The sequence below is a fragment of the Mustela putorius genome, unplaced genomic scaffold (genome assembly GCF_011764305.1).
Source record: "Mustela putorius furo isolate JIRA1106 unplaced genomic scaffold, ASM1176430v1.1 tig00003923_pilon_pilon_pilon, whole genome shotgun sequence".
Taxonomy (NCBI): domain Eukaryota; kingdom Metazoa; phylum Chordata; class Mammalia; order Carnivora; family Mustelidae; genus Mustela; species Mustela putorius.
In genome coordinates this window covers 9,817,746-9,842,559 of record NW_025422068.1, presented here as the reverse complement: position 1 = coordinate 9,842,559, position 24,814 = coordinate 9,817,746, and the positions used below count along the sequence as shown (strand labels likewise).

Sequence of the window (24,814 nt, the reverse complement as noted above, 5' to 3'; positions counted from 1 at the left end):
GGTCCCATTCTCCTGCCCCGTCCAGCCCCAGGGCGCCCAAGAGAGGGTGAGGCAGCTCTTTGCGCCCCTAGCCTGACGGGTGGAACCCGGGCGCCCCACGGACTCTCTGGGTGGGGATGCTCAGGCGGGCGCCGCTCGTTCGAGGTTGTGCGCCGCCAGGGCGCGTGGCGCGCCCGATGGTGGCCGGCGGCGGGGCACCCCCAGTCCGGCCCACGGCGCTTCTCTGCCGCCGCCTCGGGGTGTCTCTGCTTCGCTGCGAGCCGGAACCGCGGCGGCGGCGGCGCGAGGAGGGGAGCAGGCGGCGGCGGCCGCCGCGCCAAGAAGCGCCGGGTCACCGCAGGCTGAGGCGCCCGCCGTCCCCGCCCTCCCCCTCGCTCGCCTTCTCCTCCCTCCCGCCTCGCTCGCTCGCTCGCTCCTTTCCTCTCCCCGCCTCCCCTCCGCGCTCCCCCGCCCTCCTCTCCGCGCCTCGCCTCCTCCGCCCCGCGCCCTGCGGTGCTGCAGCTGCGGGCGGCTCCAGCTGCCCCCAGATGTGGGCTGGGCGGCGCGCGGGGAACTTTCGCGCCGGCAGCGAGTGCGGGGCCCCGGCTGCGGTCCGGCTGCCATGGATCCGCCGGCGGGAGCCGCTTGCCGCCTGCTCTGCCCCGCGCTGCTGCTGCTGCTGCTGCTGCTGCTGCCGCCGCTCCTGCTGCCGCCGCCGCCCGCGGACGCCCGGCTTGCAGCAGCCGCCGACCCCCCAGGTAGGTGCAGCCGGGTCCCCACGCCCCACGACCCTCGTCGCCCGGGCCCCGCCCCGCGTGCTCCGCCGCCCCCTCCCCAGGCGTTGTCCAGCCGGACTTGGGCAAACTCCGCGCGCCCCGCCCGGGGCCAAGTTGGCCAACTTCGGGGCTGGGTTGGTTGCGCAGGGGGCGCCCCGCGGCGCACCGGAGCGCCTCTGGCCGGAGGGGAACCTCGGAGCGTTCGCGGCTCCCGGGACGCGGAGCAAGGAGATGGAGGGCCGGGAAAGCCCCGCGGCCGAGAGCGCGGCGCTAGCCCCAGCGGGTCCTGGGGAGCCAGGGCGAGGCGGCGCCGGGGCTCGAGTCCGGGGACGCTCGGGAGGAGACGGGTGCTGAGCGCGCCGCCTTGGGCCCTGAGGACTGATGCGGCGCCCGGGGTGGGGGGGAATACCTGAGCACCCGAGGGACCCTGCTCCACCCCTCCCTGTCCTCGGGCGCGCAGGGAGGGGGCCGGCATCGGTCCAACCGAGAGCTGGACACGGAGGACAGGCCGCGCGTGCCCGGGGGAGCCGAGTCCTCGCCGCTCCGGAGGCTAGCGGTGAGGGCGCCCGGGCGGCGGGGGCCGCGAAGGGGTTGAGGCGAGGCGCACGGTAAGGGGCCAACCGGCAATGGTTTCGGAGCAGCCCCACGTCCTGCCAAGGACGGCAGGTTCAAGGGCCGGGGGCGCTCTGATGGGGCTGTCCCCAGGGGAACTGTGAGGAGGTCTCGAGCTTCAAAACGGAACGGGACAGGGGGCAGAGCGCTTGGCTGACTGGGTCCCAGAGGGGGACCGCCTGGGAGCGGCGGGGTTCCGGAATGGTGGCCCCGTTAACGCCCCTTCCCAGTCGGAAGAAGGCCGGGGAGGTGAAGGCTAGTTTCTGGGGGTTGTCTGGCAGAATGCCCTTTCTTTCGCAGTGGTGGTGGATGGGGGAGGGCTGGGGGGCTGCGGGGCTTGGCGGCGGGTCCCCCGGGCTCCGAGATCTTGGCGGGTCTAACGCCCCTTCCCGTTGCAGGCGGGCCCCTGGGACACGGAGCGGAGCGCATCCTGGCGGTGCCGGTGCGCACTGACGCCCAGGGCCGCTTGGTGTCCCACGTGGTGTCAGCGGCGTCGGCCCAGGCTGGGGTACGGGCCCGCAGGGCAGCCCCTGTCCAGACCCCGAGCTTACCTGGAGACAACGAGGAGGACCCTGGCGGCCGCCTCTTCTACAACGTCACGGTCTTCGGTCGAGACCTGCACCTGCGGCTGCGGCCCAACGCCCGCCTCGTGGCGCCCGGAGCCACCGTGGAGTGGCAAAGCGAGTCGGGTGCCACCCGCGTGGAGCCCCTGCTTGGGACCTGTCTCTACGTCGGAGACGTGGCGGGTCTGGCTGAAGCCTCCTCCGTGGCGCTCAGTAACTGCGACGGGCTGGTGAGTACTCACTTCTCTCTCGCTCCTTTCTGCCCACTGCCCTTGCCTGGCACTTGGGAGCTCCCCGTGACTCCAAGGCCTGCACTGAGGATCTTCTTTGCACCCCAGCGTGCAGGCAGCACCCCGCACAGAAGGAAGGGGTTGGCACAAAGGCAAGTTATTTCAACTGACCCCAGAGGAGTGACTTAGGCAGCGGGTGGTGTTCTCCAAAGCTCTGCCAAGTAGCAGAGTGCCGTCTCCCTGATGCCTGTGGGGCACAGGTCTTCCTGTGGTCACCAGTGTGTACGACTCCGGGAGTGTATGCATTTGCATGCGTGTTCTGGAATGTTGGTGTGTGCTCGGATCTGGGAACCCATGCAGATATGTGGATGTGCCATTGTGTGTCTTATACATGTGTGTGTCTGTGGGTTTCTGCTCCTTTGGGTGTCTGGGTATCTGTTCAGTGCGTGTCCATGGGCATCTTAACATATGTGATATGTGTTGGGGGGGCACACGTGCTGGAAGTCTGTCTTCTTGTTTCTGTGTGTGCAGGTGGTGGCAGTCCAGGGAGCAGGCAGGCTTTGGTGCTGAAATGCCCAGTTATCCGTCTGCCCCCTGGCTGACCGGGAGCCACTGATTTTTCTGCTGTGGTTTCCTGTTGAACTCCAGCTGGTAATTTGAAAAGTCGGTTTTCTCTCTCTATTTTGAGCCAAGGGGAGCATTTGGAAATGCAGGCTCTGGTGCCCACGGGCAGCCTCTGAAGGACAAGGAGAGAGGCTGAGTCCCCTCCTGGGACTGGTTGGGCCACCCAGTGTGCCTTGAGCCCTGGGACATTTTCTTGTTTCCAGGGGCCCAGAGGGACCACAGCTTGGCATGAGCGCGGCCTCAGAGGAAGCCTGGATCGATGCTCAGGGAGGCGGCTGACATTGGCGGTGCTTTGTCCGGCCGCCCCGGGGCCTGGCACGTGGCAGAAACCACTGCAGTCTTCTATTTTGGATTGGGGGTGCGGTGGTCAGGCTGGCCGGGCCTGGCCAGACATCTGAAGCCACCCACCGTGGGTTCTGCTCTAATTGCTGCTCAGAGCACTGCTGTGCGGGCGAGTGGCCGCTCTCCCGGCCCTGCTGGCCCCCGAGGCCCCTGTCCTCAGGCTAGTCCTGCTGCTGCCTGCAGAGTCTGCAGTCCCACCAGAGCCCCACAACCACTGGTGTTCTTTTTATGGAGACACAGGAAATGTCACTTGTTGCTTCGGAAAATCACTGCCTTTGGCTCATTGAGTTAGAACCCAGGCGTATTGCAAACAGCTATAAATGTCCTTGGAGGAGTTGGGTTGTTGTGGTGCAGCCTTTTATATGGCCATTGTCTCTGAGGCCATCCGGGGCCTCATAGGTGTGTCTCATTTCATGCTGTAGGTGAATTTCCTAAATAAATTGGTGCTGGGAACTCCAGGATTTGGGGGATCTGACTCAGATGCAGTCTGTAGGTGGGTCAGCTCCTGTGGACTGAGAGATTCCTGATGGAGAGAATTTTATGGGATGCTTTGTCTCTGTATCATTCTTTCATCTGTCATTTGGTGATTCATTTGTTTAGCCAGAACCTCTTAGTGCCATCTGTCCACTGTGCGGGTCAGGGGTGTGGCTGGCCCAGTGCCCACCTGGAGCTGGGGACCACTGATGGGCTGAGGGGCAGCTCTGGCTTGGGCTTTGACCGTAGGCTCCTGGGGGCTATTTGGAGAATAGTTGGCAGCAGGTCAAGGGGCAGGTTGGCAACCTTAGTGGAGGGAAGAACACGTGTGCAGGTACTGGGTGTGTGTTGGCCTGGTCGGGACAGGCATGGTGAGATGTCATGAGGACTGGCCACACATCTGCACAGGGTCCTGCAAGGCAGCTGGAAAGAAGACGAGAGTTGGAAGATGTGCTGGGGCTTGCCTGAGGGGTCTTGAATGCTGTCAAGGAAAAAGGGCCTGGAGACATTGGGGCATCAATATTAATTCTGTACTCTTCCTTCCTCCCTCTTCCTTCCTTCCTTCCTTCCCTCCTTTCTCTCTTCTGTCCCTCCTTCCTTCCTTTTGTTTTGGTGTGTCTCTTCTCATTTTATACTAATTAATCCCTTAACCCTTTGAGTCTTTCTGTGTATCACTGATAGATCTGGGGCTCTATACATGGTGCAGAGCTGTGGTCCCCATAGCTATCATGCAGGGGAGGGATCCTCATCCCTGGTTTGCACATGCTCAGATGAGGCTCTGGGAGGTCGAGCAACTTGCTCAAGACCACCATGCCTGCTGGAATCCAGCCTGGTTCCCTCCAGCCCTATGTGCCACAGGGCTCCCAAGTTGGGCTGGGTAGAAGGCACTGAGATGTGCAAAATCTGTGCACTCCTCCCAATAGGCCTTACGTGAATAAATGTATCTCATTCTCCTAGCAACTCAGGCCCTTAACCACCATGCCACATAGGCCCCCCGCCTCTGTAGCATTTATTCTTCCTTCAGAGATAGCAAAACTCACCAAAGCAGGTATGTCATGCTGTAGCATGTGTGCACATCCCCAGGGATCTTGTTAAAATGCAAGTTCTGGTTCAGCACATCTAGGGTGGGGCCTAAAGTTCTGCCTTCCTTCCTTCCTTTTCTTTTCCCTCCTTTCCTTTCCTTTCTTTCCTTCTCTCTTTCTCTTTCTGTCTGTATGTCTCTCTGAAAGAACATGTGTGAGGGCAGGGAATGGCAGAGGGAGAAAGAGAGAGAGAGAGAGAGAGACATTCTTAAGCAGATTCCTCACTGGGTATGGATCTCAAGATCTGGGGCTTGTACTCAAGACCCTGAGATCATGACCTGAGCTGAAATCAAGAGTTGGATGCTTAACCTTCTGAGCTACCCAGAAATGCAAGTTCTGCATTTCTTTTTTTTTTTTTTTTAAAGATTATTTATTTGACAGAGAGAGATCACAAGTAGGCAGAGCGGCAGGCAGAGAGAGAGGAGGAAGCAGGCTCCCTGCTGAGCAGAGAGCCCGATGCGGGACTTGATCCCAGGACCCTGAGATCATGACCTGAGCCGAAGGCAGCGGCTTAACCCACTGAGCCACCCAGGCGCCCCAAGTTCTGCATTTCTAATAAGCGTCCTGGTCCTCAGGCCGCCCTTTGAGAAGCAAGGCTCAACAGCCCCATTTCTAAAGATTTTATTTATTTATTTATTTATTTATTTGACAGAGAGTGAGAGAGAGAGAGAGTATATGAGCAGGGGGAGAGAGGGAGCAAAGGGAGAGAGAGAAGCAGACTCCCTGCTGAGCAGGGAGCCTGATGCGGGGCTTAACCCCAGGACCCTGGGGTCATGACCGGAGCTGAAGGCAGACGCTAATGCACTGAGCCACCCAGGTGCCCCATCAACAGCCCTGTTTCTGCAAGAGAGTTCTGCACATTCTTCCACTAGTTGTTCCTTGCAGACGGGTTTCAGTGGACAACAGGTGTGGGGGATGCTGCACTTTGCACTCAGCTTGGGCAATTCAGGGGGCCCATCGCAGTCTCTGGGAATTTCTGTAATTAAGAAAGCTCTCGCACTCTGAGTAACCTGTCATTTCCCACACAGAGGGGACTGTGGAACCCCTTTTTTGCAGAATGTGTCTTCCTGGAAGTTGTGTAGAAAATCCATGGAACAGGGTCCCAGGAGCTTGTACGTGCATTCTCTCTCAAAAAATAAATAAATAAAATCTTTGGACAGCAGTCTTCTAGTCAAGGGGAATCTTATTTCTCAGTATCTGTCAGGATCCTTTCAGTTACAAGTGACAGACTGCTTAAATGGGTTTGAACAATAGCTCTCCTAATGGTAAGTCTTCAGGCATGACTGATTCCAGGTGCTCCCTTTAGGTCATTAGGACACATCCCATCTCCTGCCTCTGTCTTCTTTTGGGTTGGCTTTGTTCTCAAGTGTGGTCCTTCTATTCTGAGTCTAGGGGTATCGTTTTCTGAATAATTCCGCTGAGACCTGGTTATCACTCCGGCCAGCCTGGGCTCTGGTGCTCCTGTGAGGAGCAGGACATGAGATTTGCAGACCCCCAGAAATGGAGAGCGGAAGAGGTGCTTTCCCCTCAGTTACTATGAGATGGTGATTCTGAATCTGCCAAGATGTAGATTGTTCTGGAGTCAGGTAGAGGTGCAGACTTAAGAAATTCCACTTGAAGACATGCTTTGTAAGACATGCTGTGCACTTTATTCCCAGAGTCTGCAAACGCAGAGTTTCCAGGTTTTTTTTTTTGTTTGTTTGTTTGTTTGTTTTATAGCCACTAGACAGAAGTCATTCATAACATTCATGAGGAGAGGTTAAGGTTTGTTTTTTCATGATGCATGAGAAAATTATGCTTAATGAAGGGTTCTTGCATGTGTTAATTTCATATTATTCACATATGCTCATTAAAAATCCAGTGAGGGGGGCGCCTGGGTGGCTCAGTCAGCAAGAGTCTGCCTTCGGCTCAGGTCATGATCTCAGGGTCCTGGGATCTAGCCCCGTGTTGGGCTCCCTGCTCAGCAGGGGAGTCTGCTTCTCCCTCTGCCTCCGCCCCTCCCCCATCCATGCACTCACTCTCTCTCTCTCTCACAAATAAATAAAAGCTTATTTTTTATAACCCAAGCAGAAGCCTATTGTAATAATAGTAAATAGTAAGTCATAGTTTGCTATTATGTGCCAGACTGCCTGCTGAGTGCCTTATGCCTGCATCTCCTTGTTCAGTCCTCACGATGTCCTATGGCCTGTGCTTGATATTATCCCCATTCTACAGATGAATCAACTGAGTCTCCAAATGCTGACAGCTTGCTTCAAGCTTTGCTGTTGGTATTTGAATGCATGTCTTCCACCCAATGCATGATTCCAAGATCATGCGCACTACATTTTATTGTTGGTTTTGTTTTGTTTTTTTGGCATGCCAACAGAAAGAATAAAAATGAAGAAATGCACTTCTGTAAAACATTTTTTACCTTCCCTATTTTGACTCCTGGAGCCCTTCTGAGTCTGGGAGCAGGCCTGGTGGCTGAGTGGCTTGCTGATACACTGCTGACCTGCTCTAGCCTGCAGTTCTTGGGGGGTTGCCTGAGTCTTTGTAGCTGGGTGATCGTAATGGGGACTCCCGTATAGCTGAAGCACCCAGCTCCCTCTCTGCCTCCCACCTCAGGGCAGCTCTGGGGACCCCTCCAGCCTGATAGGGCATGACTAGGCTAGTGGGTGGAAGTCATCATGGGATGGGGGGTGGGAAGGGTCTGAGCTCTGAGGTCTGGTCCTGTCCTGAGGTCTGAGGGGTGGGGGCAGTGTACACCCTTCCCAGGGGGCTCAATGTGAGGCCCCATGATGCTGTGAAGCAGAACTCCCACGGTGTGCCTGAGGTGCAGAGAGACCCAAGGGTTTCTGCCTTGTGGGCTGGGGCCCCTCCACTAGGTACCTATGCTGTCCAGTATTTTTTTTTATTATTTCATTTATTTATTTGAGAGAGAGAGGGAGCGAGCTTGAGTGGGGGTGGGGAGGGGTAGAGGGAAAAAGAGAGAGAGAATCCCAAGCAGATTCTACACTGAGTGCAGAGCCAGTGTGGGGCTCGATCCCAGCATGCTGAGATCACGACCTGAGCTGAAATTAAGAGTGAGGAGCTTGGGTACCTGGGTGGCTCAGTGGGTTAAGCCTTTGCCTTCAGCTCAGGTCATGATCCCAGGGTCCTGGGATTGAGCCCCGCATCAGGTTCTCTGCTAAGCAGGGAGCCTTCTTCCCCCACCCCCGCTGCCTGCTTCACTGCCTATTTGTGGTCTCTGTCAAATAAAAAAAGTAAAATCTTAAAAAAAAAAAAAAAAAGAGTCGGAAGCTTAACAAACTGAGCCACCCAGGAGCTTGTGTCCAGTCTTTAGTCATTAAGAATCACTGAGGTCTACAGAGAGAAATCATCTGCTGGCCTAAGGGACCACGATGAGTTTCATTTTTCCTCACAAGCATCCTGCTTTTGAGGCCATACATTGGGCTCCAGCTGGCACAGGTGCTAGGGTGGGGTGGGCAGGTGTGGCAGGCTCAATCTGTGGGGTTGAGGGCGAGGATGCCTGGGACTTGCAGCCAGTCTTCCTTCCTCCTGCCCCTCCTCCTTGTTGTTTAAGACTCATTCAGTTTAAGTGACAGAGACCTGGCTTACAGTAAATGAAATAAACAAGGGATGTCATGAGCCCGATGACTCTTGGGGTCCTGATGAGTTCAGGCATGGCTGCATCCAGGGGTTCAGGGCTTGTTTCATCACATGTTCTCTACCTTTCAGCTCTATTACTCTCTGTCTCAATATGGTCTTCCCCATGTGGGGACCACTGGCAACTCCTGGCTTAAATTGCTGCCATGGTAGCAATCAGAAATGGAGAGCACTCCTTTCTCGATGGTTCCTGCTAGCATCCTGGAGAGGGCTTTGTTGGGCCCCACTTAGGTTACAGGGCCCTCTTTGAACCAATCGTTGTGATATAAGCCTGGCCTGAGTTTCTTGCTCATGTTTAGGATTGAAAGTGAGGGTCAGATCCCCAAACCCTGGAATGGATGGATGTTTTACATGAAAGCAAGAGGAAGGTGAATGTGTCGAGCAGATGAAAACAGTTATCACTGCACTCCATCTGGACTCTGGGTCCCCATGTCCAGATCTCTTCATGGGCTCCAGACTTGCCTGCCCAGCTGCCTCCAGGGCTCCCTCCCTGGTGACTCCGTGCTTCTGAAATGGAAAGTGGTCTCCACTTTCTTAGATTCCACTCTTTCTTGGGTGGGAATCCCAGGATCACCCCTCTCCTCCCTCTCCATGACCCGTATATCCAGCCTGCCACTGTCCTAGATGTCTCTGGACTTTATCCCTATTCCCATCCCTCCACAATGCCTGATCCCAAGCCCTGTCTTTTGTACCTGTGATGAAGATCTGCTGCTATTTGGTCTGTCCCCAGTAACTCTTTCTCCTTACAGCAGCCACACTGATTTTCATAAACCATATATTAAGTTATGTCACTCTTTGCTCAAGATCTTTCAGTGATTCTTATTGCCCTTAAAAAAAAAAATCCAAACCCGGAAAAATATCCAAATCTACCATCCTGGCATTCAGGACAAACTATGACCTGGCCCAGTGGCCTCCAGTTTCATCTGTCACAGTGTCCTTCTCATGCCTGTGCCCCATCACACTGAGCTTTTAGTTCCCCCAACACAGGACACCCCTCATCTCAGGACCTTTGCATAGGTTGTGTCCTTGCCTAGACCACTCTTTTACCTTCGTCTTTACCTGGCTCACTCCGTAGGTCTCAGCTAAATGGCATTTCATCCAGGAAGCGATCCTAGGCATTGTCATGCCAGGTTGCACCCTGTGCTTCTTGGTAACATGTACCATGCCTAATGTGTACCCACCCAGCTGTGTTCGCAGGGCCCCGCTCTGGCTGGGCAGACCTCACCTGGGAGCTGTGAAATGAGAGTTCCCAGGGAGAGGGGGCCAGAAGCCTATGGAGGAAATGGTTGGGGACTTGCTCCCGAGACCCTGTGTAGCCCCCAGAGCTGGCCCATCTTTCCTCATCTGCTCTCTTGCCAATCCCAGAATGCCCACACTCCCTGGGGAAGACCCCCTGGAGAATGGTTGAAAACTCTGCCTCCTTTCCCATAGGAAAGCATTGTGTATAACATGTGGTTTTATGGTTTTCCTGCACCTACTTTGGGGTTCATGAAACTTGAGTTCAAAACCCTTGGTCTAAATCAATCCGAGTAAGAGAGGGAAGACCCTCCCCCACCTCCCCATTCCTGTATGGGGAAGTGTTGGGTGGGGGTGAGGAGACGTTGGGCTGGGCTCTGGCAAGTCATCTTCCGGACCCTGAGTAAATCCTCTCACCACTGGCCTCAGTTTGTCCAGGTGGAAACTGGGGGCTGGAGTTAACCATTTCTGGGACACTCCCAGGGCAACTCCAGGTGCCTTATGGACCAGATGGGGATCAAACACAAGTGAGGTGACAGGGTTGGAGGAGGGAGATGTAGGGACCCTGGCGAGCCGAAGCCCCACCTCCCTTGAGAAAGTGTTGCCTCTCAGGAGTGTGGGCTCCTTGCTGCTGAGCTCCCCATTGTTTCTTCAGAGAAACCGTGTTTCTGAGTGTGTTGGTATCGCATCCAGTGAGAAGACCCTGTATGGGCCCTGAGGACCCCTGACAGGGCCACCAGAGGCAAGTGTGGAAGTGTTGGGAGGTGTGCTGGCAGCAGGATCTGAGATGGGCCAGGGGTCCCTGCTGGCAGGGGCTGGGAACTTGCTTGAACCCAGCCTGACTTCATCATCCATCACCCTATGCCTCAGCTTCCAGCGTGTCTACAACCTTCTGGCTGGCCACCCCACCACGTCTCACTGGGAGTGACTTGGTGGAAGGGAAGGAGCATCTCAGAGGCTGTTCCCTGCCTGGGCGGGGTAGGGACGTGCACTGATCAGTGGCTGCCACTATGGAGGCGGACTTGTCAGGGGTTCGTGCTATAGGGGGCGAGTAGCAGCCTGTGACCCTGACCCACCACCCCATTTGCCTTGTGGTGGCCCCTCAGTTTGGTGTAGGTGCATCCATGATCTGAAAGCCAGACTCATTTATCTGTCTCCCGCCTGGACTCGTTAAAAATCATAGGCAGCCAGTAGCTGATTGCCAGGCGCTGGGGTAAAGACGGGAATGTGGCGTTATTGTTAATGGTTACAGAATTTAAGTTTTACAAGAAAACAAGAGGTCTGATGATGGTTGCGCAACATTAGGAAAGCATTTAAGAGCACCGAACGACACCAAAAGTGGTTAAGACGGTGAAAAAGGGCATCTGAGGACTCGTGGGATTCGGTAGGTAGTTCAGAGGTGCAGTGGTGCCCCTTGAGCCCCGCTCGTCCAGTTTTCCTCTCCAGTGGGACTCTGTTCTCTGGGGTACTAGTGGTTGCTGCTGTCCCCACACCCCTCTCACCCCCACAAACAGCTTGGTGGGAAAAGGAAGCCATTTTTGGGAGGTTCCCGCCACGGTCTTGAGCTTCACTCTGATTGGGCAGGATTGGATCACGGGACTTTTCCATAGCCAATCACTGTGGCCCAGGAATGCTGTGCGCTGACTGGCTCTAGCCCGAGTCACGTGCGCCTGCCGCTGCCTAGAATTGTCCGCCGAGAGCGCTTCGGGGTCGCGACCGTCAGTCATGGCCACGTCACTCTTCTACAGGCTGAGGGCCCTGCTAACCACGCTGCCCCTCAAGAAAAGGCGGCCAGAGAATCAGTGTCTATGCCCTCTGCCTCTGCTGCGGCATGTGCCCAGTCCCTGCATTCATCCTGTGAACTAGCCATTGAGGTGCCTCTTTCACAGATGAGGAAACTGAGGCTTGGTGAGTTCCTGGGATCTGTGGGCTCTCCGGGTGTGGGGTCGCCTTGGTGCGCGGAATCCTCTAGGGACAGGCAGAGCGGAGCCCAGCTCGGCCCCTCAGGGAAGGCCAGCACAGTCGATCACTGATCTCTGAGCCTGAGCCGGGGAGGCAGGCTCTTCCCGAGTCATCCCTTGTGACCCTGCGGTGACTTCACTGTGTCGTCGTGTGTGTCTGGCGCTGGTTGTGGCGCTTAACGGCGCCGCCCATTCCCGTGTTGGCTTCAGGCTCTTACCGTCCCGTGGCCAGCCGTGGCAGCCGGTCCCCCTGTGCCCCCAGCACTTGGGGAGTGTGGAGTGATGCCAGGGGTCAGCGGGGAGGTAGGGAATGCCAGAGCGTCGGCCAGGCCTGCTGTGGGGACCATGAGTGCCACAGCCAAGGGGAGCAGTCTGGAGAAACTCATCTGCCCCGAGCCATGGGGACGCCCTCCAGGGGCCTGGTGTGCCCGCCTAGCATCCAGGCTGGCTTTGTTGTGTGGCGGCCTGAGCTGTGGCCTGGGCCTCCCCAGTCTGGTCGCTGAAATCCATACTGGCAAATGCGTATGGATCCCTTCCTGGGACCCTCGGTCTACCAGTGGGCAGACACATCCTTCATTACCCTCCCTGCCCTCCTCTGCTGGGGCAGCCTGGGGGAACATACGTGCGTGTTTGTGCACCTTTGTGTGGGGATGGGTGTGTGTGTGTATGTGGAAAGGTGTGCTTGGGTATGTGTGTGCATGCCTATCTGTATGAGTGTGACATGAATATGTACCTGCGTGTGAATGTGTGTCTATGCTTGTGAGTTTGTGCATTGGAGTGAGCATGTGTGTGAGTGCGTGCCTTGGTGTGAGTATGCATGTATTTGTAGGGTGAGCACGTGCATTCAAGTGTGAGTGTGTAAGCATGGTCCTGTGTGTTCTTGCCAAGGGCTTTCTGCAGGGGAGGGGACTGAGATGGGGGAGAGGTACCCAGGGGAGAGGAAGACCCTAGCCCTCTGAATCCTGGCACCACCTTGGGCCCCCTCCTCCCACACTGGCATGCGCTCTGAAATGGGAGGGCCCAGGTAGGAGCCTCTTGCTCTGCTGCTTATGTTTCATATTAAATGTCAACTGTCCACCAGGTCTGCGGTGCTGCCATTAATATGGAGAAGTTATTACAGAGCCTGGAGCTGGCTCCTCGGGCTCATCCATGAATTTCAATTACCTTGCACGTCTACTCTAGGCCTGTGGAGTGGGGCTCACAGCTTCTGCTTGGAGGCAGAGGGAACTCGGCATCCAGAACCCCAGCCCAGGCAGTGCGGAGGGGCTAGGCGGGCCCTGCACCTCTCCTTCTTGCCCCGCAGGTTTCACGAGAGCACGGACTTGGTGTGGATGGAGGCTGCTGTATCACACAGTCCGCTCTGCCCTGTGTAGCTGGGCAGTCTGGAGGAGGGCTGAAATGCACAAAACTTGTTTTCTTTGCTTGCAAAGTTGTGGGAGAGGAGCCCGTCCACGCTTGCTGGGCATTGAAAGAGTGTGTGTGCAACAAGTACTTAGTCCAGGCCTGGGGTTTGGGAGATACTGGCCGTTTATGCCTTTCATCAGATCTGAGATGCCATCAGTTATAGGGCACACACGCCCAATTACACTGCACCATGGCACCCTAACTACAGTCCTAAGAGGCATAGACACCAGCAGCCCTGTCCCCAGTTGCTCCAAACAGTGGGCCTTTCCTCCCTTTTCACTTGCTTGGCTTACTTAGTGTGTGACTGCCTTCTTTCCTGGGTGTTTTCCTCTCTTTGGTAAAGCATGGAGTTGCAGTCCTTCCTCCAGAATGTTTCCTCACTGATGCCAAAGCTATCCACTCCGTTGTCTCTGTGCTTTTGTGCGCACATTATTTTTTTTTGCCATCATGGTGTGACTTTTTGAAGACATTTTGGATAGTAGGGATCTCAACACAGGAAGTGCTGATCCTACATGCAGTTCAGGTAAGGGATAGCATATGAGCCACATGCCATTGTTGGGTTGGCGTTTGCGAGGCAATGCCAGCCACCACATGGTTGCTGCTGGCTGCTGGTGGTGATTAAAACCCAGTGATTTCATTCTGACTTCAGAGGTGGTAAATGTGGAAAATGTGGGTCTAGAGTCCTGGACAGGCAGGTTTTTTTTTTTTTTTTTTTTTTTTTTTATTGTTGTTGTTGTTGTTGTTATTTTGTTACAAGTGATTTTAAGGCCATGCCTGAGCTGGTAGGCAGTTCTCATGTTAGGAAGTAGAGCAGCAACGGAGATTGGGAGGTTCACCCCAGAAGGACCAGCCCTTGCTAGGTCTGTGAGTGGCATATTCAAGGATTTGTCTCTGAACCTGGATACTTCTCTTTTGAAAGCAGGGATTTGGGACTACCTGGCAAATAAGGTGTATTTCTCTATCATGCAAGACTTGTCCAAGTGGCCAGTCTGATTGGGACAGAGCTTCTGAAGGTATGAGAAAAAGTAGCTCAAGAGCTGTGAATATGAACATATATGTATTTTTAATGGATGATGCCGTCTCCTATCAGTTGCAAATGAAATGTTGGGTTAACCAATATCACAGATCAAGTCTCTACCAGCACTAAACTGTATTTATTATTAGAGCCTTAAAGCTGTGATAGCTAAAGAATTAGCTGCTTTATAGTTACATTATCCACCACAGTAGCCATGAACCAGGTGATGCTATCACACTTGAAAGGTGGCTGGTCCTAAGTGAGAGGTGCCCGAGTATATAATACTCAGTATTCAAAGTCTTAGTGTAAAATGTATATGTGTGTATAAATATCTCATCGATAATCTAAAAGTATCGAGTATAGATTGAAATAATATTTTGGAGGTAGTGGATAAAGTAAGATATATTGCTGAAATTGATTTCACCTGTTTTATTTTTTTTTATTTTTTATTTTTTTCTTAAATGTGGCTATATGTGAAGTTCTCATTACATTTCTGTTGGACAGTGCTGCTTTGAGACATCTGACTGGATACTTCCCGTTTCACTGTTATTCTTTTGCAAAATTTTCTTGGCTGGTCACCTCTGTTTATTTCTTTCAATTGAATTTTAGAATTATTTTGTCAGGTTAAAAACATCCCTTGCAGGTTTGATTGACATTAAATTAAACTTAGAAACCAATTAAAGGAGGAGTTGACATAATTTATAGTATTTACCAGGAACATGGTATATTTTTCAATTGATTTCATTTTGCTTTGATGTTATTCGGTAAAGTATTATACTTTTTTTATATGGGTCACTCATTATTTTAAATCAGGGTCATTTCAAGGATTTTGTTTTTCCTTTTTGCTATTGTTTATGGAATCACTTCCATCTACCATTGGTGTACAGGAAGGCTATTGATTTTTATATAATTAACTTTTATCAAGCTGCTTGATAGAACTCATTAATTCTAATATATCTTTGTGCATTCCCCTGGGTTTTCTAGGTATACAGTTATACTGTCTATAAATGATGATAATTTCGGAGGCTCGTTTCCAATCAGCACCATCTAGAACCTTCAGAGTAATGTTAAGTAACAGCAGCAGCTTTGTGCATCCGAGTCTGCGCCTGGCTCTGACGGGAACGCCCCTGGCATTTCTCTGCTTAATAAAATATAATGCTTGCTCGTGGACTAAGATGGATTTCGTGAGAAGGCAATATCCTCTGAATTCTAGTTTTCTGAGGTCCTATTTTTATCAGCACAGGAGCTCAAATCTAGATTAAATTTGTCTAACACCTCACACACCACTGCCACCCTCCCTGCCCCCGACCCCCAAAGCCAGAGGCGTTAGACAATTCCCAGGGACTGTGTTTCCCAAGGACCTGGGACTCTGGGCTGCTGGCAGGTCCCCTGAGTTGCCTACTTGCTGGCCCTGAAATGCAAGCCAGCTCCATTTCCAGCTGTCAGGGCCCCTCCCAGGAAGAGGCTGGGGCATGCTGCTGAGGAAGGTGGTGGAGGCTGAACTGCCCAGCCGAGCAGGTGGCTTCCAGGAGAGCTGGAACCAATTCTTAGAAAGCCCACATGGGGACAAATTGCCAACTGACATGCTGGGTTCTCCCTCTCTCAGTGGTGTGTCTCCCAACCTTCAGTTTTTCCCGAGTCTTATAGAAGGCTTTACCCTCTTGCTTAGTGGTTGATTCCTGCCCACATGCCCCTACCCCCTTGGGGTCCCACTGGTACCTTAGTTCCCACATGTTTCTAGAAGGTCTTTCCTGAAAGACTCTCGTTCCCATAGAGGGAATCTGTGACCTGTTGTGTAGAGAATAAAATTGTTCTCCATTGTGTTGTCTGTCTCTTTCCCCACAGATGGGCATGGGATTTGGGCACCTTTGAACAATATCTGTGCAGGGGTCCCAGCCTGAGAGATTCTGATTTATCAGATGCGGGTAGGACTCGGGGGTCTATGTTTTTCAAGAGCTACAAGGGAGAGTCTTATGCATAGCCATTGGGCATGCACTGAGGGTCAGGAGGTATGAGGCTGGACAGAACCAGGTTCAGGGCTGACTCTCCACTTGGCTGGCCTGTGACCCTCAGTTTCCCCAGCGGCCACCCACCTTCCTTGGGGGTGAGGGGGTGAGGGGGAACAAGCTGGTTGGCCTCAGTCCAAAAAGGTTTGGAATCCAAACTCTTTGGGAGGTTGGGGTAGAAGGAGATGGTGTCCAAGAGGAACAGCTAGGCCTCCAGGTGGCCCAGGACCATGGGAGCTGCTACTGAGGTATTAGCTCCTGACCCTCTCTGCCCTCCAGTCTTTTACCTGGAAATTCAGAGCGTGGCAGACGGAGGAAGGCTGAGGCTGCCTGTCCGCACAGTGGGTAGGTAGAACTCACTTGGCACTGGGTACTGATCCTGCAGGCCCTTTTGGGCAGGGTGGGGGCAGAGGCATCTCTGCCATGGTGTCCCTCAGTATCCCCCAGCCAGACCCTGGGCCCTGTGAAGCTTCCATCCCTCTTGCCTCCATTCTGCCCTCAGCTCCTCAGCTCCACTGGCTGACCACTGGCCCCTGGTGTGAGCTCACTAGCCTTGAGCTGAGGTCTGAGCTTCCTGGGTGGTTGGGTGTGTCCCAGCCACCAGTGGCTGGTCTGAGACCTGCATACAGAGTGAGGAGAGGTCCCAGGCCAGGGCTCAGCTCAGCTGGAAGTAGAACGGGGTCGTGGCTCAGACGCCGGAAGCCCTTCCATCCTTCTTTCCCAGGCATGCCCTCTTTCTCTTGTCACTCTTCCCTCCCTCCCTGCCCTGTCATGCCCTCTTCTCTCCTCCCTCCGTTTTACCCCCTCCTTTCTCTTCCTCCCTTCCCTTCCTTTCCCATCCCCTCTCTTTCCCAAAGTGAGCCCCCCACTTAGGCAACTGGGACTCTTGAGTGAACTTTTCTTGGTGATGGGCTCTTCAGTACTGGCCATACACTCTGACCCAGGCTGTGCCTGCACATTCTTATAAATACATCACCACCTGTGACACTGGGAATGGGATCTCATCTGGAAGGAAAGTAGGGCTCAGGCAGGGGGAGTGACCCACTCCAGGTCACATGGAGCCCATGACCTGTGCTCCTGCTGCTGCATGTGGAACTCTGCTGCACCTGGAAACCTCTGTTGTCCTGAGGTACACATCACCCCACCCCCAACCCATACAGCAGGGTTAATTACTGCCCTAGGCAGGGGAGTCCCTCCTCTCCTTGGCCACTGAGCTCTTGGTGCATTTTGGCAAACAAGGTGAAGGCCAAGCCCCTGCCCTGTCAGAGCAGCCCCTACCTCAGATAGGCTGGCCTGGCCTTTGATTGGCATTTTTCTTATTGGAGTACCCAGACCCTTGTGGGCTGTGTCCTTACTGGGGAGGCTGGTTGGACCAGTCTGTGTCCTGACCTGGGCTGCTGTGGAAGGTTGTGTAGGTGGTGTCCTGCACGAGGGCTCCTGGGCACGGGGGTGCAGGAGGCCAACTTCTGCTCAGAGTCTGGGAGTGGATCGGGTGGAGGGTGGAGGGTAGCCAAAGCTATGTGGAGGACAGCAGCCACTGGAGTGTGGGAAGGCGAGGCCAGGCATCTGCCCCGTAATCAAGGCCACTGAGTCCGTGCATTCATTCATCTCCCTTTCTCCCTGCATTCATTCACCCTTTATGAGCTTAGGCAGAATGATAGCCACAGCGTTTCCTTTCTTATTTTTACCATGCCAACTTTTTAGTTCTTCTGGCCAGTTCTGCCAGGCCTTTGCTGTTAATTTCTTCTGTGTATTTAGATCGTAGAAAATAATCAGCCTTTCAAAGAAGTGCTCTTGACATGAATTTTGATTTTTAAATATTTAACTCCTTTAATTCAAGTGAAGTATGTTTCCTGTACTGTATGAGGTGTGGGTTTTAGATACTTATTTTTTCTAAATTGCCGCTCTGTGTCTCAGTGGCAGGCGTTTATGAATTCACCCCTTTCCTTGTATCTTTGGGATGTGCACTCCCTCATCTGTGAAGCTCGTGGAGGTGCTCTGGCTTATTTCTGGTCTGTTTTATTTATACCTGCTCAAAGCCCTTTGTCAATGCTATGTTCTAGTACCTGATAGGGCAGGTTATTACCATCATGGCTTTAAAAAAATATTTTAACTATTTTTGTCCATTTTCCAAATGGATTTTGGGTTTGTTTGCTTATGATCTTAAGCAGTATCCCAAGAGGATCTTTATTTTGGATGATATCTCGTGCTTACAGTAGTGTCCAGCACACAACAGGGCCTCAGCAAATCTTTGTTGAACAAGTGAATGGCATCTTCACGATGTTTCATTTTCTCAGGGAAGTAAGAAGGACATTGATTCACATCTTTTAAAATCTATTCCCTGTAGGTTTATTATTACAAGTCTTAGAATTTTATCACCATTGTGAATGGGATCTTTTAGATCCTATTTCATAGTCAGTTATTATGGATAACTAGGAATATTTTAAAGCCTAGAATACTGGATGACCATTTTTATCCCAGTACCTGGGACATACTTGTTCCAGATTAATGGTATTCTCTGAGTTGAAACGCTTTCATTCCCAAAGAGCAACCAGAGCCACAGTCAGCACATTGGCACAAATTAAATGTGCATTTGCACAACTACAGCTAAACACTTGACAACTACAGTTGATCCATAGAACCCAAGACCCACTGAGGCCCCACCTGTTCCTCCTCATTTGCATTCAGTGATGTCCGTCTTCCTCATGCGCATCTGCAGACTCAGTCTTCTCTTATCACAGTGGCATGGGGAACAAAACACAGATTATCATTAAAAAAAACCTTGTAAAGTCTCTCAATGGGATGTTTCCCAGGTTTGCATTCCAGATATGCAAATTTCTATACTTATTTCGCATCTAGGCGTTTTAATGAACTTCCGTATTAATTTTTCCCTTTGTTTTTTTGTGGATTTCTTTTGGGGGGAGAGGAGGATTTTCTAAGAAGTGTACAGTTATCTCTTGTAATTCATATTTTTGTGTCTTCTTTTTCAGTATCTTTTCATTTTATGTCTTCTTATGTTGGTGATAGTGTAAAAATTGAATTTTAGTAATTTTGCAAGGGAACTAAACCATGTTTTCAGGGAGGCTGGCTGGCTGCTGTCTAAGGGAGACAAGAACTAGGTCCTCCTTTCTGTTCTGTGAATGCTGCTGGCAGACATGTCTTGGCATAAGTGGAACTTGTATCTTCATTTACCGTGGTGGGGCAGCTTTTCTTTTCCTGGTTGGTGTGTCACATGAGCATAGGACATGGATGTGTGGTGGTTTGTGGGGGATGAGTGGCTGTGACTGGTGCCCCCTCCCACCACCCTGTTAGATCAAGGAGCTTCTCTCAGCCCTGTGGCCTGTTACTGCTGTGTACCCCAGGGAGCTGTGGTATACAGGGGGAGCAGTGTACCTGAGGCAGGACTGTTTGTAGGGTTGGCAGGAAAATGTCTGCTTTTGAAAGACTTCCTGGGTTTCAGCTAGGGATGTGGTTCAGTACAACACTCTCAGGGGTAGGCTGGTGGGTAGATCCAACCTGAAACTCCACAGGAATTTGGACTTCAAAGCCCCATTTGAGTCCCCACCTTGCCCCTTATATTAAATATACAGAAATATTTTTGTACTTCAGTGTTCTTACCATGCAGGGTGGAGTTTGCAAACTGGTGGGCTTTGTGCCATGTCCACCCACAGATGAGTTTTGTTGGTCTTCCCGGTGTTTGACAAATCTCTCCCAAAGCTCCAGATTTCCACTTTCTCTCGAGAACCCGGGAGAGCGCCTAGGCCTATACTGTGCTGGCTGGGGATGAGCAGGACAGAGCCCCCAGAGGGATGCCATAGCTTTGGGCGCCCTGGTTGCCCCTTGTGGTCACCCTGGCCCTCCTCCCTGGCTTTCATGTCCTGCATGGTTCCTGTGTTGGCAGCAGAGACCTTCTTTTACATTGCATTGAGGTGGATGCCACAGGGGCTCCGGAACCGGTCGTTTCTCCCCCATCCTTCCCTCCTTCCCAGGATTTCAGTTTATCATCCTCTCTGACAAGGCCCTATGCACTGAAATAAGACATGCTCCTGCTCCAGAGAGTGTGTTTCTGGCTCCTTCTCTCACTCACTGCAACTCTTGTCCCTCATCTGTGAGAGGTGAATGTTGATGGCAGTAACCACCGTGGTGGTGATTAGGAGGATTCCAGGAAGTAAGGCCATGGCTGTGGCCTGTTCCTAGTAGCCAGTAGCCCTTGTTGCTACGGAGTCATATTCTCCTCCTGGCGCTGCTACGAGGAACCAAAGTATGGAAGTATTTGGAGACACGGGAAGTGCAGCACAGATACTAATCAGCTTGGAGTATTCTGTGGGCTGGGCTAGCACTGGTGTGAGGAGTGGGGAAGCAGACCCTGGGGGTAGGCAGGGTCCCATGTCCCATAACCTGCCTGGGACATTTTGCCAGATGAGGACATGACTGTTCAGAAATGGAATTCCTGGGTCAGAATAAGGAGAACAGATGTTTACGGGATGAGGCCAAGAGCTGCTGACATCACCCAGAGCCTGTCAGGACACAGGCCGAAGCTGAGGGTCCTCTATCCCTTCCTATCAATGCAGTGTTCCTAGGGTAGCTGCCAGGGCTGGAGGGTGGACAGCACCCCCCCCCCGCCCCTGCACACACACACATACCACATACACATTTGCGGTTTCTTCCACCAAATCCTCTCCACCTGAACACAATTAGCCAGGATGTGGAAGAGATTTCCAGCCTGGAAGGAGAGAAGAGAATCTAGTTGGCAGGCAGGCCTTGATGGTGAGTGGACTTTGCAGGATGGAGAAACAGCTTTTGGGGGTGGAGCTGCTAGCCTGGGAAGGAGGAATGCATGTCCCTTCCTCCCAACATCCCCAGAGGTGGAGTGCCTGTTTCTTAATTTCTTCTTGGGCCTGGAGGTTGAATCTGGAGGTTGTGACCAAGAGGCTGCTGGGGCCTTATTCCTGTCCTTTTGTGAACACTGGTGCACATGGTGCCTGCCTTCTTGTCCCTCTCAGAAGACCATCTCCAGACCCAGACTCCTGCCACTGCCAGTGATAGAAAAACCAATGCATGGGGTGCCTGGGTGGCTCAGTGGGTTAAGCCTCTACCTTTGGCTCAGGTTATGATCTCAGGGTCCTGGGATTGAGCCCTGCATTGGACTCTCTGCTCAGCGGGGAGCCAGCTTGCTTCCTTCTCTCTCTCTGCCTGCCTCTCTGCCTGCTTGTGATCTCTTTCCCTGTCAAATAAACAATTAAATAAATCTTAAAAAAATAAAAAAAATAAAAAAAGCAGTGCAAACCAGCTCAGGCTGAAAGGGGATGCTCAGGCCTGTCTCAGCTCTGCCTCCCCACTCCTTGGCCTGCCCTCAGCAGGTTCACCTCAGTGGGTGGATGTAGGTTCACCGGCACTACCTGCCAGCCCAGCAGAAAGATCTTCCTTTGCCCTGGACTTGCAGCAAGTGTCCTGAGGCTGGTTCTTATCTGCTCGAGCTGGGTCATGTGCTGTGGGCAAATCGCTGTGGCCCAGGCTGGGCACAGGGCTTCAGTTGGCCAGGCCTGGTCACATGTCCAGTGGTTCCAGATCGGGGAGAGTCCATAGTATGAGGACCTGAGATGTGGGTGCCAGGGGGAAACCAGGCCTCTATTGTTGGGGGAGCAGTGGGTGACCACTGCCTCTTCTCTTTGTCCTGGACCTCTACCCACCTCTTCTCTGCTCTTGCCTTCTGTTTTTCCCATTTGGGTTAGCGTGGCCATGTTCTGCTCCTGAGTGCTTCCAGTGGCTCTCCCTCACCTACTGGGTAAAGCATGGGCCCAGAGAGACCAACATTCAAGAGCTGTCATGACCAGTCAGCACTTCAGATTATTCTGTCCACCTTATTTCCCTCCCTTCCATCCTGTGGGCTTGGGACAGGAGCTCTCAAAGATCATGCATTCCCATCAAGTAGTTAGCTGTACCCATGTTGAAAAGAGCCCTTGTTGCAGGACAAGAAGGGACCAGTTATTTTGGCTGCCAGTGAACCTAAAATATTATCCAAGAGTGTGAGGGACGAATCGGGTGTGACTGCACAAGGACGCTTCGGTCCTGTGGGTTCACCTGGGGTTGTATTAGCAGAGCAGCAGAACTGATGACCTCTGGGCCTTTGTCTGAAGTGTGGAGAGCCCCACATGCCTGACTGACTCCCTGCCCTCCTATCATGGCAGGTGACACAGCTGCTTCCAGGCCCCTGTTTGCTGGCATGCTGGGTTAGAACTTCATTCCTTTTTATGGACAAAAAATAGTCCATTATATGGATAGGCCACTGGGTTTTTAAAAATTTTTTTAAAGATTTTACTTATTTATTTGACACACAGAGAGCACAAGCACAGGGAGCAGCAGAGGGAGGGGGAGAAGCAGGCTTCCCACAGAGCAGGGAGCCCGATGCAGGACTCTATCCCAGGACCCTGGGATCATGACCTGATCTGAAGGCAGAGGCTTAACCAACTGAGCCACACAGGCGCCCCTCCACTTTTGTTGTTGTTGTTGTCGTCATCATCGTTTTGTTTTTAAGTTTACGTATTTGAGAGAGAGAGTGAGCTAGAGTGAGCATGAGCTAGGGGAGTGGCAGAGGGAGGGAATCTCGAGCAGATTCCCTGCCAAATGCAGAGCCTTATGCAGGGCCCAATCTCACTACCCTGAGATCATGACCTAGCTGAAATCAAGAGTCGGACGCTTAACTGACTGAACCACCCAGACACCTGTGGTTATGGCACAGTTTTTAAAAATTCATTCATAAGTTGGTGGAGATTTGGGTTGTTTCCACCTTTTGGCTCTTACACTGTGAACATTTGTGCATGAGTGTTTCATGGGCTTTTCAATTAATGTGTGAAATAACAAGACCTAGAGCACATGTCACAGCCTCTGTCATGTGGGTCGTGCTGAGTGTACCTTGCCAGTGGTAGTGAGAGATGCAGATCCCCAGCACATCTGTTGTGACAGGCACAGGTGCTACTAATGCTGGTGGTCTTGCTGCCTCCATCCCGAGTGACAGGGAATTCCTGCTCTCAGTCATGGGAGAGAATGGAGTGATGTCTATCAGCTGATGGAGTGGGGCTGAAGAGCCCTCTGGGGAAGCCCCCCAAGGGCAGTGACAGGTCCCTGCTGCGGCTGCCCTGTATATGGCACCCACTGTGGGGGCCCTAAGAGACCCTGGTGAGTGCTGTGGCCCGTGGCGGGACGAGGTATCCAGATCAAGATGGTGGTGGTCCTGGTCTGCTCTTGGACTCCTGTGAGGGGTGATGTCTCACTGCCCCTTCCTCCCCAGAATGTTCTCTGTGTCTCTAGCTTGGGAGTCCTGTAGCTGGTGGTGGGGGGCAGGGTCTGGTAGGAAACCCATCCTGCCCCACTGTCTTCCCTTCTGCCAGGCTGTTTTCCTTCACAGCTAATGGGGGAGAGGGGAGTGGGGAGACAGAGCCAAAGGCCTGTCAGTAGGGGACTGCGGGTCAGACACACATGGCCGGCTCCCCCTGGAGGGCACTGGACCCGTCACTCACTGTGCAGCCCCTGCCAGCTGCGGGGTTGGGGAGGGTTCCTTGGCTGTGTGGAGACTGTGGGTCCTGGCTTCAGGGTGGGCTCAGCCTGGGAGGCTCTGTCTCTTTCCTTTCCCTGTCTATGGGCAGGACCAGGTCCTGGGATATGCCTTGCCAGGTGCCCTTTCTTGGGGACATCTGCAGTTGAGGATCGGGCTCCAACTTGCATGTGAGAGGCCTGTCATCTCCCGGGTACTCCTCCTCAGGCCCTCAGCAGATGGAGCTGTGGCCTCTGTGGCCCTCCTGTCTGCCACACTTGGGTCACTGCACCTCCTGACCAGGCCCCACCTGCCTGTGGAGCTGCCAAGGTCCTCGTCCGGTGCCCTCCCAGAGGGACCTCCTGGTCTGCTTGTGTTTCTGAGGCAGCTAGAGGCTTGCCTGACTCTGTCCGTGGCTGGCAGCGGCCTTGCCGAGCCATCTAGAATTGGCTCCTGGCCTCCTTGTGTCTCCTGGGTGTCTTCTGTGGCAATGCAGCTCTATTTTCAGGCCTACGGGAGCACCCGGAATTGCTTCAGGGGTTGCCCTGAATTGAGGGGGGGAATCACAGCCTGTGGTGAGGACCTGAGTGACGGGTCTTGGGGTCACTCTTGTGAGACCTTAGGCAGTTTTCTTCACTTCTCGGAGCCTCCTGGGCCTGGGCCATGTGGTTGTGAGAGGACCAGTCTGAGGAAGGAATGGGTAGGGGCCATCTCAGATTCTCTCCCCGCCCATGCTGGGTCCCTTAGATCCCGGAATGCCTGGCGCCAGCAGGCATGGGATGGTTTACAACAGTTTATGATGTTTTATTCTGTCTTTAATCTGAGAGTGCTGAAGCATTGAATAAAACAGAATGCATAAATAAACCAAAGGGAGAAAATTGAAATCCCCTATAATCTCATCAACATCTTAGGGTGTGTCCTTCACATATGTGCACATGGGGACGAGCATACGTATGAAGGGAAGCTGTATTGTGGATTCTCTGATCTGTTTTTGTTTATTATTTATATAAAACAGACATTTTTATGGATCATTTAATATTCAGCCTTTAATGTCTCAGACCAGAGGCAGCATATTCTACTCAGGAAATGTGAAGAGGCCAACATGGGAGCTTGGGAGTCTGTGGGCCTGGGGGGTGAGGGAGAAGCTGAGGAGGAGCACCCCCAGGCCTCTGACAGGGTCAGTGGGTAGGAGAGAGGATGCAGGCATGCTGGCTGGGAAACCTTCGCTGGGGCAATTTCCCTAGGAGGAGGCCTGAGGCATTTAGGAGTGCAGGTTGTATGTACAGGAGCAGGGTCTAGGTGGAGCTCAAGTTGGGAGGGCTCTCTGTGCCAAG

At 53.0% G+C, this 24,814-nt stretch overlaps 1 protein-coding gene and 1 long non-coding RNA gene across 5 annotated transcripts in view; both read left to right on the top strand.

The window, feature by feature from the left end:
- The first annotated feature begins 429 nt into the window (after positions 1–429).
- Positions 430–24,814, top strand: part of ADAMTS2 (ADAM metallopeptidase with thrombospondin type 1 motif 2) — a 216,496-nt gene continuing 192,111 nt past the window's right edge. Inside the window, exons 1-2 of one of the 2 annotated variants that reach the window (XM_045069345.1) lie at positions 430–737; positions 1,766–2,160. In XM_045069345.1, the coding sequence (XP_044925280.1) occupies positions 602–737; positions 1,766–2,160 (531 nt within the window). In that variant the 5' untranslated portion in view covers positions 430–601. Of the gene's footprint in view, positions 738–896; positions 1,312–1,765; positions 2,161–24,814 lie in introns of those variants that run through there. The other variant, XM_013059699.2, reaches the window with a different exon arrangement.
- LOC101684354 lies at positions 7,950–16,710 on the top strand. Of its 3 annotated transcripts, none has more exons than XR_006603431.1 (3): positions 7,950–11,471; positions 13,851–13,941; positions 14,928–16,710. It is a non-coding gene; the product is annotated as an uncharacterized LOC101684354 (long non-coding RNA). The 3 variants fall into 3 exon arrangements; XR_006603430.1 differs by having other exon boundaries at positions 7,950–11,827; XR_199928.3 differs by having other exon boundaries at positions 7,950–11,827; positions 13,848–13,941.